This window comes from Hemiscyllium ocellatum, chromosome 19 (assembly GCF_020745735.1).
Source record: "Hemiscyllium ocellatum isolate sHemOce1 chromosome 19, sHemOce1.pat.X.cur, whole genome shotgun sequence".
Taxonomy (NCBI): Eukaryota; Metazoa; Chordata; class Chondrichthyes; order Orectolobiformes; family Hemiscylliidae; genus Hemiscyllium; species Hemiscyllium ocellatum.
Window position 1 is genome coordinate 43,731,037 of NC_083419.1, and position 16,227 is coordinate 43,747,263.

The window sequence follows — 16,227 nt, forward strand, 5'->3', positions numbered from 1 at the left end:
TGGGGCCATAATTATTTATAAAGAATACTAATAATTTGGATGATGAAAGTAAATATATTATGACCAAGCTTGGGGATGACACAAAATAGGTGGAAGATAAGTTGTGAGAATAAACAAAGAGTGTATACAGGAATACTGACAGGTGAAGTGAGTGGGCAAAAACTTGGTAGATAGAATATAATGTAGGAAAATGTGAGGTTTGGCAGGAAGAATAGAGGAGTTAAATTTTAAACTGCAGAAAACTGCAGCAGAGAGGGATTTAGGTTCAGAGTGAATCACATAAAGCTAGAATCCAAGTTCAGCAGTTAACAGAGAAGGCAAATTAAATATTTGCCTTTATTTCAAAGGGAATGAAATGTAAAAATATGGGAGATATTGCCAGAACTTTACACGGCACTGGACACACTACAGATAGAATACTGCAAACAGTTTTGGTCCCCTGAAGGAGACATGTGCTGGCATTGGAGCCATTTAAGAGAAGGTTCATCCTGAGCAAGTCGTGATTGTCTTATGGGGAGAGGTTGGGCCTTTACTCATTGGAGTTTCTGAGAATGAGAGGTGACTTTTTGAAATACACGACATTCTTAGATGGTTTGATAATGTAGATGCAGAGTGGTGTTTCCCTTTGTGAAAGAGCTGGGACCAGAGGGCAGAATGTTGGCTGAGGGCTAATAGATTGACTGATAGTGCAAAGAAATATCCTGCTCGTCCTCGAATAGCACCATGTGATCGTTTCCATTTAGATGGTTCAGATTGATGTTGCTTCAAAAGGTAGACACTTCTGACAGCATCATATTCAAGCCCATTCATCCACCTGACTCCCTATCCCTTTCTACTTACAAGTTACAAAGAGGCAACAATGAGGTTACAAAAACCAGGAATAAAAATAGAAAAAGCTGAAAATACTCAACAGGTTGGATAGCATCTCTGAAAACAGAAATAGAGTTAATTCTCCAGGTCTGTGACCTTGTATCAAAACTGGGGAGGAGGGGAGGGGAAGGCATGAAAAAAAAAATGGGGGATGGATATGATAGCATGGAAGGCATGAAAGAATAAATGATAAGAAACAAAATATGCCGTGCTCACTTACCATCAGATCACCTCCTTTTGCCTTTGCAATGAAATCAACATTGCAGCCACCAATTACAACCTGTGGATGCAAAGCAACGAGGAACAGGCAGTCAGGGAGAAGCACAATCAAGTATAAAGTATACTTTGATAAGTATAAATGTTGTCAAGTTTCAGTTTAAAAAGAGCAGCATTTTCTCTTCCGTTGTTCCTGACGTTAAATTGACATCAGACTGACAGTATATAGCACTGTCTTAGCAGAACAGGCTGTCTAAGCAACTCAGCCTTTGAGGATTTTGTTTCTGAACCTTCCTTTATGAAACAGCAAAAATATCGAGCCTCCTTACCACCACAAACGCTTACTTAATTAATGAGATTGGACAATTTTTCTGCGTCACATCACAGGCAAAATTGAGAAATGGAAAAATGTTACTGGTCCACAGCAAATCTAAGGAATTTAAATATTCCAAGTCAGAAGATGAAACTGCTTCTTTGGATCCAAAATAATTTAGCATCTTAAAAAGCTTCAATATATATAATTTTTATAATTGTCATTACAAAGTCTTACAAGCTGTCTTTTCAAAGGGATTACAATCTACATGCATTCTCTACGACAATACCATCATTATTGACATTGCTGTTTTTCTGTGCCCTGCTGGAAGTGGAATCTAATTTTACAATGTGAATTATAATTAGATCTGCTGCAATATTTTTACAATTAACTGATTTACCATTGAACAACCCTTGTACATCAATAAATTATTTATTATATAGGGGTTTTATTACTCAGTACTATGGGAACTTTCTTTGATCTTCCTGTTGAAGTTGAGAGAGCTCGGACATGATCTGTTCCTAGACTTCTACGTCTGCAGGTCTGAACAGACAGAGAGGTGAACCCAACAGTAACAAAGAACAATTATACATAGAGTTTACTCTTTAGGCTCTGGGGAAATAGGATCGATTCTTTTTTCAACTTGACCTCCCTCCCTCCCTCCCCCTCAATGAGAACATGGATTATTCCATAAAGTGATACCTGGAGATCATTAGAATGAGCTTAACATCACAGGACATTCTGGACTCTGCCTGACCCCAGACGTCTGAGAAAGCTTGCTGTGCCTATTATTGAAGATATTGCCTTTCATAAGTCCAAGACAGAGAACAGATTCTGAACATTTCCTTCAATGTTGTGGGAGAAAATTAGACTGAAATCTCTTCAGCTTGCACATGCCTTTTCTGGAAGTATTTTCAATTGACACCAGTTTCTGGCCTGAGTGCTACAGGACAATCTATCAACTACTCATTCAGTAACTGCAACCAAAGTTTTTGACTTAAAGGACACTTAAAAAGGACGAGTGTGTCACACCGTACCACTTGATCCAGACTGTATGAAAGGGAAGGAGGTTTCATGCTTTCCTCTTTGTTACCAGAGGCAGACTCTGTGTTAAAAACTGGATTTCTCCATCCCTTATGGATCAGGACAACTGCAGACAATTTTAATGGCTATCAAGTGCTTCAAGGTAGTGACGTTTTTTGTGAAATTATCATGTTTGCTGTAGCATCACATAGTGTTAGGGGAAAACAACACAGTCTGAATGTAACTTACCAGCTGTGCAAAGGAATCCTTCTTTAACCTTGATGGCTGTGACAGAGTGCTGGACTTGTGGTGACACTGCCTGCTGAGGGCACACGCGATGCGACTACCCACTTTTGCATTGTTCTTGATGAGAGCAATGTCTTTTTCAGAGTTAAGGGTTGAAAATGTATCAAGTGCTATATGGCTCACCAAACCTAATCCTCCAAAGTTCTATCATAATTTAACATAAGCTACTTTCCACAGGCAGGTGAGGGAAGAGATGAAAAATCCCCTCACTCCATAGTCAACTCAAAGGTCATAAAGCAGTTCACAATCTTACAAGCCCATACTTACAGATCTGAGCATCTGCCCTCCACAGGAGGCTCACCCTCAGCTCTAGCAAATTGCCACGTTGTATAAATATAATTGTTTACAAATGGGAACTAAGATTATAAAAAGGAAGGACAGAAGAAGATCATCAATTTGTATTAAAGTTAATTAACGAAATGCAAACTGCAATTGCAGGAAATCTGTAGGGCACAGAGCAATCGCTCTGTGAAGGGAAAATAAAACTCTCCAGTCAGTTCTGCTATAACATAGTTAAAAATCACACAACACCAGGTTATAGTCCAACAGGTTTAATTGGAAGCACACTAGCTTTCGGAGCAACGCTCCTTCATCAGGTGGTAGTGGAGGGCTCGATCTTAACACAGAATTTATAGCAAAAATTTACAGCGTGATGTAACTGAAATTATACATTGAAAATTGATTGTCTGTAAGCCTTTCATCTGTTAGATTACAGTGATAGTTTCACTTCTTTCATGTGTAAATCACAAAACCTTTTTTTTAAAGTTGTATTCTCAGGTTAGCTGTTAACAATGGGTGATAGCTAGACAATATGCTGAAGTTGTTGGCCCCATGTGTTCTCTGTCTATGCCATGATGTTTAGATTGATTCTAATCTAAAATGTGAGATAACAGAGTTCTACATGAATGCATGCAGTTTTTGAGCAAAGTACAATGTAACTCTGCAAGTACAAATTCACACCACAAAATATGTGTGCATGTGAGTCTTTGTCTGTCTGTCTGGGGTGGGGATTGTGAGTGTGAGAAAGTGTGTGTGTGTGTGTGTGTGTGTGTGTGCGCGTGTAGGTGTCTGTGTGCGCGTCTGTGTGTACCTGTGTCCGTGTGTATGTGAGAGTGTGTGTGTGGCGGAATATCTGTGTGTGTATGTGTAGTGCAATGGTGGTCACCTGTAATGTGACATGAACCCAAGGTCCCGGTTGAGGCCCTCCCTATGGGTACCGAACTTAGCTATCAGCCTCTGCTCGGCCACTTTTCTCTGCTGCCTGTCCCGAAGTCCGCCTTGGAGGATGGTCACCCGAAGGTCCGAGGCTGAATGCCCTGGACCACTGAAGTGTTCCCCAACTGGGAGGGAACCCTCCTGTCTGTTGTTTGTGGTGCCCATTCATCCGTTGTTGTAGCCTTTGCTCGGTTTCCCCAATGTACCATGCCTCCGGGCATCCTTGCCCACACCTCCATTACTTGCCCTTAAACAACCGCCAAACCTCAAACAGATCATTGTTCGTAGCAAACTGCCCAGTTCTCAGGACAACTCCATACAACCCTGTCACAGTGGACGTTGCAAGATGTGTCAGATTGTGGACATAGATACTACTATTATGCGTGGGAACACCTCCCACCTTGTACATGGCAGGTATTCATGTGACTCAGCCAACGGTGTCCATCTTATACGTTGCAGGCAAGGATGCCCGGAGGCATGATACACTGGGGAAACCGAACAAAGGCTACAACAACGGATGAATGGGCACTGCACAACAATCAACAGACAGGAGGGTTCCCTCCCAGTTGGGGAACACTTCAGTGGTCCAGGACATTCAGCCTCGGACCTTCGGGTGAGCATCCTCCAAGGTGGACTTTGGAACAGGCAGCAGGGAAAAGTGGCCAAGCAGAGGCTGATAGTTAAGTTCGGTACCCATAGGGAGGGCCTCAACCAGGACCTTGGGTTCATGCCACAGTACAGGTGATCACCATTGCACTACACATACACACACAGATATTCCTACACACACACGCTCTCACATATACACGGACACAGGTACACGCAGACGCACACACAGACCCTTATAGACACACACACACTCCCACACGCACCCCCTCACAGACTTAAGACACTCTGCACTCACCACACACACACACACACACACACACTCACTCACAACCACCACCCCAGACAGACCCACACACACAGACAGACAAAGACCCACATGCACACACATTTTGTGGGGTGAATTTGTACTTGCAGAGTTACATTGTACTTTGCTCAAAAACTGCATGCATTCATGTAGAACTCTGTTATCTCACTTTTTAGATTAGAATCAATCTAAACATCATGGCATAGACAGAGAACACAGGGGGCCAACAACTTCAACATATTGTCTAGCTATCACCCATTAACAGCTAACCTGAGAATGCAATTTTAAAAAAAAGGTTTTGTGATTTACACATGAAAGAAGTGAAACTATCACTGTATTCTAACAGATGAAAGGCTTACAGACAATCAATTTTTCAATGTATAATTTCAGTTACATCACACCGTAAATTTTTGCTATAAATTCTGTGTTATGATCGAGCCCTCCACTATCACCTGATGAGGGAGCATCGCTCCGAAAGCTAGTGTGCTTCCAATTAAACCTGTTGGACTATAACCTGGTGTTGTGTGATTTTTAACTTTGTACACCCCAGTCCAACACTGGCATCTCCAAATCATGACTGCTATAACATGGTAGCTCCATTCTCATGCAATCCGTGTTCGATGAAAATGAAGTAATAGCAGCACCATTCAAACTAACGGGGCTGGAATCATGTTATAACCAATACATTTTATAAGTTCATGCTATAGAAACCCAAGCTACAAATCTTCTCAAAACTTGGTACCACTGTCCCCAATTTGTCAATCATGTTACAGTGAATTCAAACTAATGAAACATGCGTTAATGCAGAATGAATCTGTACTCTCAGTTACAACATAACTCAAATATTGTGACACAGAAGTAGACTGTTTGACCCACACATCCATGACAGGAAAAAACCTATTCAGCCTAAACACCAGCTCTACATCGGTAGTTTTGCGGGCTATAGCACCTAAGCGTACATTTTTTGAAGTTCCTGCATCTATTTGTACATTTAACATTCTCACTTTCTAGAGAGTTAACACTCCCTTTACTTATTCTTTTCCTTTCTAATATACTTGAGGAAATTCATGTTATCTTGACAACAATGTCATGAATTTCCTCTGCATTCTCTCTCTAGTGCAATCACATCCTTCCCTTAATGCAGTGACCAGACCCACATGCAATAACATGGAGATAACTTTCAATTTCTTTTTTAAAAAACAGCCACAGCATAACCTTCCTGTTCTCAAATGCTATGCGTCAGCTAATGAAGTTTGGAGCCAACTTGCTACTTGCTCTTGGCTTTCATGTGGAATCTTGTCAAAAGTTTTATTATAATCCAAGTGGACAATGTCTAACACTGGTGACCTCATTGACCTATATAAAAGCAAAATACTGCATTTGTAGGAGATAGAGTTACAAGGCATGGAAACAGACCCTTCGGTCCAACTTGATCATGCCGACCAGATGTCTGAAACTGATCTAGTCCCATTTGCCAGCATTTGGCCCTTCCAATTCATCTACACATGTTTAAATGTTATAATTACACCATCCTCTACAACTTCCTCTGGCAGCTTGTTCCATACGCGCACCACCCTCTGTGTGAAAACGTTGCCCCTCAGGTCCATTTTAAAATTTTCCCCTCTTACCTTAAATCTATATCCTCTAGTTTTGAACTTATCTACCCGGGGAAAGAGACCTTGACTATTCATCCTATCCATGCCCCTCATGATTTTATAAACTTCCAAAAGGTCACCCCTCAGTCTCCGATGCTCCATGGAAAATAGGCTCAGCCTCCACTATAGCTCAAACCCTCCAATCCTGGCAACATCCTTGGAAATCTTTTATGAACACTTTCAAGTTTAACAACATCTTTCCTACAGCAGGGAGACTAGAATTGAGCACAATATTTCAAAAGTGGCCTCACCAATATCCTGCACAGTCTCAACATGACATCCAAACTCCTATACTCAGTGCCTTGACCAATAAAGGGAAGCACACCAAATGCCTTCTTCATCAACCCGAAAAACCTGCAACTCCACTTTCAAGGAGCTATGAACCTGCATCCCAAGTCTCTTTGTTCAGCAACATTCCCCATTAAGTGTATACACCCTGCCCTGATTTGCTTTACCAAAATTCAACATCTCAAATTTATCAATATTAAATGCCATCAAGGTCCTGTCGTACTCTGAGGTAACCTTCTGTCCTGTCCACTACACCTCCAATTTTGGTGTCATCTGCAAACTTACTAACTATATCTCCAATATTCAAATGCAATACATTTATATAAATGTTGAAAAGCAGTGGACCCAGCACTGAACCTTGTAGCACACTATTGGTCACAGGCTCTTGTCCAAACAACCACCCTCCACCAACACCCTGTCTCCTACCTTCAAGCCAATTTTGTACCCAAATAGCCAGCCTCCCCCGAATGTTCCAAGTGATCTAACCTTGCTAACCAGTCTTCCACGCAAAACCTCGTTGAATGCCTTGCTGAAGTCCATGTACAGACAACGTCTACCACTTGTCTTTCGTTAATCTTTTTTGTCACTTCTTCAAACTACTTAATCAAATTAGTGAGATACAATTTCCCAGGCACAAAGCCATGCTGACTATCCCTAATCAGTCCTTGCCTTTCCAAATGCATGTAAATCATGTCCATCAGAATCTCCTCCAACAACCTACCCACCACTGACGCAGGCTCACCAGTCTATAGTTCCCTGGCTTTTCCTTACTGCCTTTCTTAAATAATGGCAACACTTTTGTCAACCTTCAGTCTTCTAGCACCTCACCCATGGCTATCGATGATACAAATATTTCAGCAAGAGGCCCAACAATCTCTTCCCACACAGTTCTGGGGTACACCTGATCAGGTCCTGGGGATTTATCCACCTTTACATGCTTTAAGATGTCAAACATCACCTTTTCTGCAATATAGACACTTCAAAATATCACTTTATTTCCCCAAGTTCTTTAGTTTGCAACTACTTTTCCACAGTAAATACTGAAGCTGAGTACTCATTCAGAATCTCACCCATCTCCTGTAGTTCAACACACAGACGGCCTTGTTGATCTTTAAGTGAACCTATTCTCTCTCTCTAGTTATCCTTTTGCCCTTAATGAATCTCTTTGGATTCTCCTTATCCGTACTTGCCAAAACTATCTCATGTCTCCTTTCTCCCCCTGTTGATTTCCCTCGCGTATACTCCTACTTCCCTTGAGTATACTCCTCCAGGAATCCACTCAATCCCAGCTTATCTGTACCTGTCATAAGCCTTTTCTTGACCAGAGCCTCAATTTCTCCAGTCATCCAGCATTCCCTACATCTCCCAGCCTTGCCCTTCCCACTAACAGGAATATACTGTCTTTGAACTCTAATTATCTCAATTTTGAAGGCCTCCCGCTTTCCAGCCATCCCTTTACCTGTGAGTAGCCTCTCTCAATCAACTTTTGAAAGTTCCTACCCAATACCATCAAAATTGGCCTTACACCAATTTATAACTTCAACTTTTAAATATGGCCCATCCTTTTCTATAACTGTTTCAAAACTAATAGAATTGTGATCCAAAGTGCTCTCCCACGGATGCCTCAGTCACCCGCTGCCTTATTTCCCAAGAGAAGATCAAGTTTGGTACCTTCTCTGGTGGGTACATCCACATACTGAATAAGAAAAGTTTCTTGAGCACACTTAACAAATTCCTCTCAATCCAAGCCCTTAACACTATGGCAGTTCTTGTCTATGTTTGGAAAGTTAAATCCCTTACCATGACCACCAAGTTATTCTTACAGATATGAGATTTACTGATATAGTTGCTTCTCAATTTCCTGCTGACTATTGGGAGCTTACAGCAGAATTCCAATAAGGTATTCATATCTTTCTTATCTCTCAGTTCCACCCATATAACTTTCCTGAGTGATCTCCCAGGAATATTCTCCCTAAATACAGATGTAATGTTATTCCTAACCAAAACTGCGACTCCCCCTCCTCACTATCCTGACCAGAGCATCTATACCCTGGAACATTAAGCTCTGAATAAATACAAAAGAAGTGTTGAAAAAACCCAGCAAATCTGGCAAGATCTGTGAAGACAGAAACAGAGCTAGTGTTTTAAGTTCAAAAATTACCGCTGTTTGGAATCCTCACTGACCTTCCTCGTGACCTCCTCAAAAATTCAATCAAATCAGTCAGACACAAGCTTCCATTTAAAAAAAAGATGAAAAAGCATAGCAGGTCAGGCAGCACCTGAGGAGCAGGAAAATCGACGTTTCCTGATGAAGGGCTTTTGCCCGAAACATCGATTTTCCTGCTCCTCGGATGCTGCCTGACCTGCTGTGCTTTTCCAGCACCACTCTGATCTTGACTCTGATCTCCAGCATCTGCAGTCCTCACTTTCGCCTTAATAAAATGATGCTGACTGTTCTTTGTAATCCCTGCATTTCTAAATGCAATTTATACTACTCTTCAGAACGGCTTCCAATAATCTGTCTGTCATCATAATTAGATTTAGCATCTGTAAGACTCTGTCTATTCATTTCTCCCTTTTTAAAGCAACACACCTGTAGCTATAAATGATTGGAAAATAATGCTGAGAGTTTCTATTATTTCCTCTTATGATTGGGATATGGCTCATCACAGCCTGGGGTGAAAGCTCAGACACCTGCTTAGCTTCAATCCTGAATGCTCACTACACACTGGCCTAAAGAAAAAGTTACATTGAATGTATTTTAAGAACATTGCAATCTCCTGCACTGATATTATCCGGTTATCCTTATTTTTACTGCTCTATTGATTATGAATTGCTCAGGAATTTGTCAACAATTTGCTCTTCATGTTGAGCTGCAGAGAACATTTATAAATACGCCATCACTAATAAGTTTATGGGGGATTAAAAATGTAAAACTTTCAGCTTCTGAAAATGGTACCAGTGTTTCTTTCGTGTAAAGGAAAAGGATTGAGGATACCACAAGCTTTTAGTCAGTGCGTAGTAAATCACACAACATTCCTTGTCTTTTTTGTTGATTTTGCTATAAAGGGCAGAAACTTGGAGCTGGATTTTTGGACCCTTTGCTGGACATTTTTCAGTAGGGGAGACAGTAGTAAAATAAGTAAGGTGGCTAGCCAATCCCAAGACTGACCCCGATATAATACACTAGGTGGACAGACATGACAATTGGCAGCCTGATGGAGTTATGCCCTGGAGCAAACCCTCTGAGAATATCTCCTCTAATCCCTCTCTACCCTTAAACTTGAAGACTCTGCTTTCCCTGGAAACCCACCCCCTTCCCAGCCCTCGGTGATGGCTCTGAGTGGGACTGGCTTTTTGAAAACAGTATCCACTTCATTGTGTATCCTCCTATCATAGTTTCTGTTCCAATGTTGATGGAGATCAAGTATCATGGAAAAGGTGTAGTAGCTCCCCTTATCAAGTGGACCTAGACTTATATCCAATCTATAAATGGAGGGATGAAATTCTCCCTCTGCTCGTTTCAATGAAACATGGATGGAATCCAATTCTGAACTGAATTTCAATGACAGGGATTTATTTTCTGTAGAGCTAATTTTGTAGTAGTTTCTTAATTCCCAGCAAAAGATAACGTACTTTGAGGGGATATGATTCGAAGCTAGCAACACTGACATGAGGCTGGTACAGCTGAACCAGGCAAATTGATCATTTAGGGAAATAATTAGACTATTAAATGTTGCAAGTTGATAAATTTGAACTTACTGACAAAAGATTAAACAGCTTGAGTCACTCATATAACCCCAGAGTCTCTATAACATTTATTTCACTAAACCTAAAACTTTATTCAGTTTAATACAAAGAGGTACCAGCCCAAGCTCTGTATTTGGTTACTCAGGAATTGTGAACATTAGATAATAGATATCTGTCCTTAAAACTTCCAATAAAGTAAACCCTTTAGTTCTACTATTGCTGCTGAAGCTAAAAATACATCCAGTATGCTGACACTAGTAAATCCATAAGGTATTTTTCATTTGAACTTTAACTATTGTGAGTTTCTAACATCACCCATGATCCTGCCAGGTGACTATCTAACAGGAATAACCATAAAAGCTCATCTAAAGGCTGAACTTAACTTTGCAAATCTTCAATTTGCATATCTGGACCCACTTAATTCTTGTGCGCTCGTGTTTTTTGTTCATTTGAATTAAATTTAAATCCAGTATAAGAACACTTACGGAAGAAAATTGATTCAAAATATGAAGGATACTTGTAGTTAAGGAAAGTCCTTTGGTGAGCTCGTGAATTCTGGTTAGAATGAAGGGTGTAACTTCCTTGCCCTGAATACCTTTATTCCTAATGGTGGAGAATCAAAAAAAAAGCTCACTGTCACAATCAGTCAATCCAAGATCAGAAATGTCCAAACTCTTTGTTTTCCTGGTCACAACAGGGATCACATGTAAATATGTTAGCATATTTCGCAAAGTCAAGATTAGAGTGGTGCTGGAAAAGCACAGCAGGTCAGGCAGCATCCTTTTGCCCAAAACATCGATTTTCCTGCTCCTCGGATGCTGCCTGACCTGCTGTGCTTTTCCAGCACCACTCTAATCTTGACTCTAATCTCCAGCATCTGCAGGACCCACCTCCACCTATATTTCTCAAGGAGCTGAGGTGGAGAGATATTGGGTTTCTGATGTAAGAATTATTCACTAATGAGTCAACAATGAGAAAAGGAATATTTTCTAAATCTGCAAATTGACAAAATTCAAAAAGAACAAGCAAATGAATAAGAAATATGAATATATTTAACACGTAGCTGCCTGGGATTTGAGGGTCAGAAGCCTTTTCTGGGGACCATGGGAATTTGTGTATTTACAATCAGCACACAGTAAGAAAACAAAACAGCCCCAGCCAGTGTGCACCCTTTCCTTGTCAAGTAGAAATTGTTGCGCTCACTTGAAATTTGGTACTCTTGCAATGGTCTTGATGAAAAACCTGAGCAACGTGTCTCTCTTTCAGTAATATGGTAATTACACCCAGGTGAGTTGTGTAACATGAGTTCTTCAAAGATGAAGATGTTACAAATAAAATGTGCTTGATGAAACAAAACAGATTAGGAAACCAGTTTTCAATAGATAGATGTACACCGGACCTATTGAATACTTCAACAGGATCGCTTTGTGTTAATTCCCTCAACTGGAGACTTTCCATAAGGCTGAATATGAAACTGGTTTTATTAATTTTATTGCTCATGATGGAAGATGCTAACAGAGAAATTCAGCCTGAGTTTTGTTAAGAATAGGTAGTCAAAACCGAAACAAATAAATCACCATCTCCCAGACAGATGTTTAATCATGATACCCTGCAGTAATGGCACCCAAGCATTTCTGCACTCGGATTATTGTTTGTTTGGGTCTGGTTAATCAAAGTTTTGTTTCTATTTGTTCATGGGATGTGGGCATTGCTGGCTAGGTCAGGCATTAGTGCCAATCCCCAATTGCCCAGAGGGCAGTTAAAAGTCAACCACATTTCTGTATGCTTGGAGTCACACATAAGTCAGACTCTGTAAGGATGTCAGATTTCCTCCATAAAAGGATACTAGCAGACCAGTTGGGTTTTTACAACAAGCAACAGTGATGACATGATTGTCATTAGAGAGCTTTTACTGAATTCAAATTTCACCATCTGCTATGGTGGGATTCAAACCCTCCTCCTCAACATTAGCCTGGGTTTCTGGAATACTGGTCAAGTGACATTAATACTACGCCATCACCTCCCAGTGGAGAAAAATAAAACTTAGCAGACAAACTTCCTCATTATTTGCTGTAAATGACAAATAGACAAAGCACTCATTACTCCTGTTTTCTGGTGTTTCCATGGTGCTTTTTAAACAGATTACATGGGAGGAATCCTTGTGCAATTCACCCTCAAAATAACACTATTCATTAGAGTTATTACTGACATGTTATTCTTGTGCTTCATACCTGGCTTCTCCCACAGCCTGCTGGATTGCATTGTCAATAACCAGGCTTGGTGCTGCCTGCTCCTCTGGAATAGGGACAGCGATTAGCACACCACTGTCATGGCCAAATCTACGGGCAGAAGCTATTAAAATTAAACAACAGATACTTACACTTTATTATCTCGTCACTTTTAGCCACCCCACCCCCATGGCAGTAAAGCTCTGATGGCTCTTGAAATTCAGTAAAGACCCTCTGAAGAGCATCCCGCCCATATCCACCCCACTACCTTATCCTTGTAACCCCACATTACCCATGGCTAGCCCACCTAATTTGCATATTCCAAAACATTATGGGCAATTTAGCATGGCCAATTTGCCTAACTTGCACATCTTTGGACTGTGGGAGGAAACCAGAGCACTTGTCAGAAACCCATGCAGACACGGGGAGAATGTGCAAATTCCACACAGACAGTCACCCAAGGGTGGAATCAAACAAGGATACCTGGTGCTGCAAGGCAGCAGTGCTAGCCACTGAGCCACCATGCAGCAGATGTGCAGGTTAGACGGACTGACTATGTTATATTTCCTATCATGTCCAGGCATGTGCAGGCGAGGTGAATTAACTTTGGGAAATGCCGGATTTATTGGGATAGCATAGTAGGGTTAGTCTGGGTGGGATGCTCTTCAGAGGGACAGTGTGACTCAATGGGTCAAATGGCTTACTTCCACACTGTAGGGATTCTATGAATTGCTTGATTTTACTAGCATCATCATCAGAAAGTATCAATGGATAAACTAAATTTACAGGAATTTTCACACAAATCTGAGTTCAGCTCAAGCTAAAATGGTGCATAAGTGTGGTCATTCCCCAACCCATGCACAGATAATTACTTATACTTTATTCTACCTGGGTCGAGCTAAAGCCTAGTCATCCTGCTTCCTACTAAACCATTTCCAATCACTTTACACCGATGATTTCTTAAAACAACTTAGCCTAAAGTCAGACATTACTCCAACAGTGGGCAGCAGAAGCAAATAAAAGATAAATTTTCCTTTAATATAGTTCATTGTGAGATTTGCACATACTTCAGAGATCAAACAACACTGCTGTGGGCGGCACGGTGGCGCAGTGGTTAGCACTGCTGCCTCACAGCGCCAGAGACCCGGGTTCAATTCCCGACTCAGGCGACTGACTGTGTGGAGTTTGCACTTTCTCCCCGTGTCTGCGTGGGTTTCCTCCGCAGGTTTCCTCCGGGTGCTCCAGTTTCCTCCCACAGTCCAAAGATGTGCGGCTCAGGTGAATTGGCCATGCTAAATTGCCCATAGTGTTAGGTAAAGGATAAATGGGTGGGTTGCGGTTCGGCGGGTCGGTGTGGGCTTGTTGGGCTGAAGGGCCTGTTTCCACACTGTAAGTAATCTAATCTGATCTAGAACAATAATTTGAAACTGGTGTAATCACTGCCACAATGACCTCCCCAATGCAGATCTCTGAAACCAGAGGATGCAGTGCAGATTTTCAAGCATTAGTTACAAGGTGCCATTTATAGTACGGTAATCTCAGGAAAAACAAAAGTTAGAACCAACCAATAAGCTGAGCTGCTTCCTCTTCATCAGTGACGTTCCAAGGAGACTGAAAACCACTTTTCGGAATAAAGAATGCTGGGAAGTCACGTGTCTTTCCAAACGCGGCCACACAAACCCCATGGGTCTCCTATACCAACCAAAAGAATGTTCACAGTTTATATTGAATAATAAAACACTGCTGAGACTTCATTTTCATCTTGTATCACTTATAGATCCATTTCAAATAGGATGGGCAGCATCCAATGCTGTTCTTATATTCGTACCAGGAGGTAAAGGAAGAAAGAGGTGAAAATGTGGATCAGAGGAATATTGATAAGGGGAAAAGAATGTGATAAAGGGAGAAAGGAATCGGAATAAAGCAAGAGGGACAAAAGAGAACCAAGTTGCCACTTGCTGCCCATCCACATGGTTTTAAAGGCAAGTTATTTGAGGAGGGAGTCACTGACCTTACAGCCCATGACACTTCAGACACGACAGCAATGTGTTTAGGGGGCTCTCACATATTTGGACAAGGCAGCTTGGAACAAATGAGGAATTGGTCCATTCATATTTCTATTTTGTATCAATGTTAGTGTGCTGGTATCATATAGCTTACTGAAAATAATAATTCAAGAAGTGCTGAACCTTGCTTTGTGTTCAATGTGATCGGATCAAAAGCCAGTAGTATGCTGCTGGCCAATTAGTGTTGAATATGCAATACAGTTCATCATTGTTTTGTTTCTAAACTATTTCCAGCATTATGTACTCCAAATCCAGTCCAAATTAAAGGCTTTTGTCTTTAGAAGATCCAACAACATGCTCCAACCCATATACTAGTGTAACATTTAGTTTCCAAAACCAGCGTTGATGGAGGCTGCTAGTAACGTAGTGTCAATGTGTGTTAAATCATTTGCTGTTTTCAATGTGGATTCATACTTTCTCGAAACAAATATGAGATAAATTGAAACTTATTTTACAAAGGATGAAAAAATAGATTAATCAATCAGACTAAGACAGCTATGACAGGATAATATGTCTGTATAATTGACAACCAATGAGCTACGATACCAAATATTCCAAAGTTCGCCCAATATCCAGAATGGATTTGACTCCTGCTGAAACCACTGTAACAGGAGTGCGACCCAGTTCAGTCAGATCTGTGCTTACGTCCATTGCTGTAAAAGTTAAAAATAAATCTGTTACACTAACAGCATTTACTCCAATAGTCTTGTTGCACATCTTATGGAACAATTTCTAATAACATGTACTAATCTTAAAAATATTTAACATACAATAACTGGTTCCTCACACACAAGTGCCACCTAAATGGTTGGTAAAACTATGCAGGTGTTTTAAACCGGAACTTCAGTAACATTTCTCAAAGTGTGATTGTATCTTGAGTGGTCAATTCGAGTATATTGCTCAGTTCCTTTCAACTTAATTCTACATCACATTGTTACACAAAACTACTACAGAACAAAATTTGTCTCAGTCAATTCATGTTGGTGCTTATTCTCGAAAAAAGAATGGCACGATCCCATTTCCCAAACCTATTTCCATATCCAAGATTCTCTTTTCCTTCCACTGTACTGTATCTGGATTGAGATTCTCTGTAATGTTTCGTTCTTCCAAATTGAGAGGATCCATAATGAAAACACCTTTTCCTAGATAGACTCTCCTCTCCTGGATAGACTGCGTCCCTAAATTCTAGTCTCTAGTGTAAATAAATAATCTGAAAATAAACTTAAGGCATAGCAGGACAGCTCAGTTTCATGGAATGCTAATGTTGTGCCATGTTGACACTTCACACGGCCAAGACAATCTCAGGAGTGGGAAGAGTTTCCTGGCAGAAATACTTGAGCCCAAGGTTTTAGAACTGGAGTTACTGTGGTGCGTTTGTGAAGCT

General features: G+C 40.8%; 1 protein-coding gene across 1 annotated transcript in view; it reads right to left on the bottom strand.

Moving 5' to 3' along the window:
* Window positions 1-16,227, bottom strand: part of zgc:136858 (uncharacterized protein LOC678543 homolog) — a 102,880-nt gene that overhangs the window by 51,090 nt on the left and 35,563 nt on the right. The window contains exons 6-11 of the mRNA XM_060840076.1: window positions 15,390-15,496; window positions 14,343-14,469; window positions 12,781-12,901; window positions 11,067-11,152; window positions 2,672-2,802; window positions 1,091-1,150 (exon numbers count right to left, since the gene is read on the bottom strand). Of these exons, the coding sequence (XP_060696059.1) occupies window positions 1,091-1,150; window positions 2,672-2,802; window positions 11,067-11,152; window positions 12,781-12,901; window positions 14,343-14,469; window positions 15,390-15,496 (632 nt within the window). The remainder of the gene's footprint in view (window positions 1-1,090; window positions 1,151-2,671; window positions 2,803-11,066; window positions 11,153-12,780; window positions 12,902-14,342; window positions 14,470-15,389; window positions 15,497-16,227) is intronic.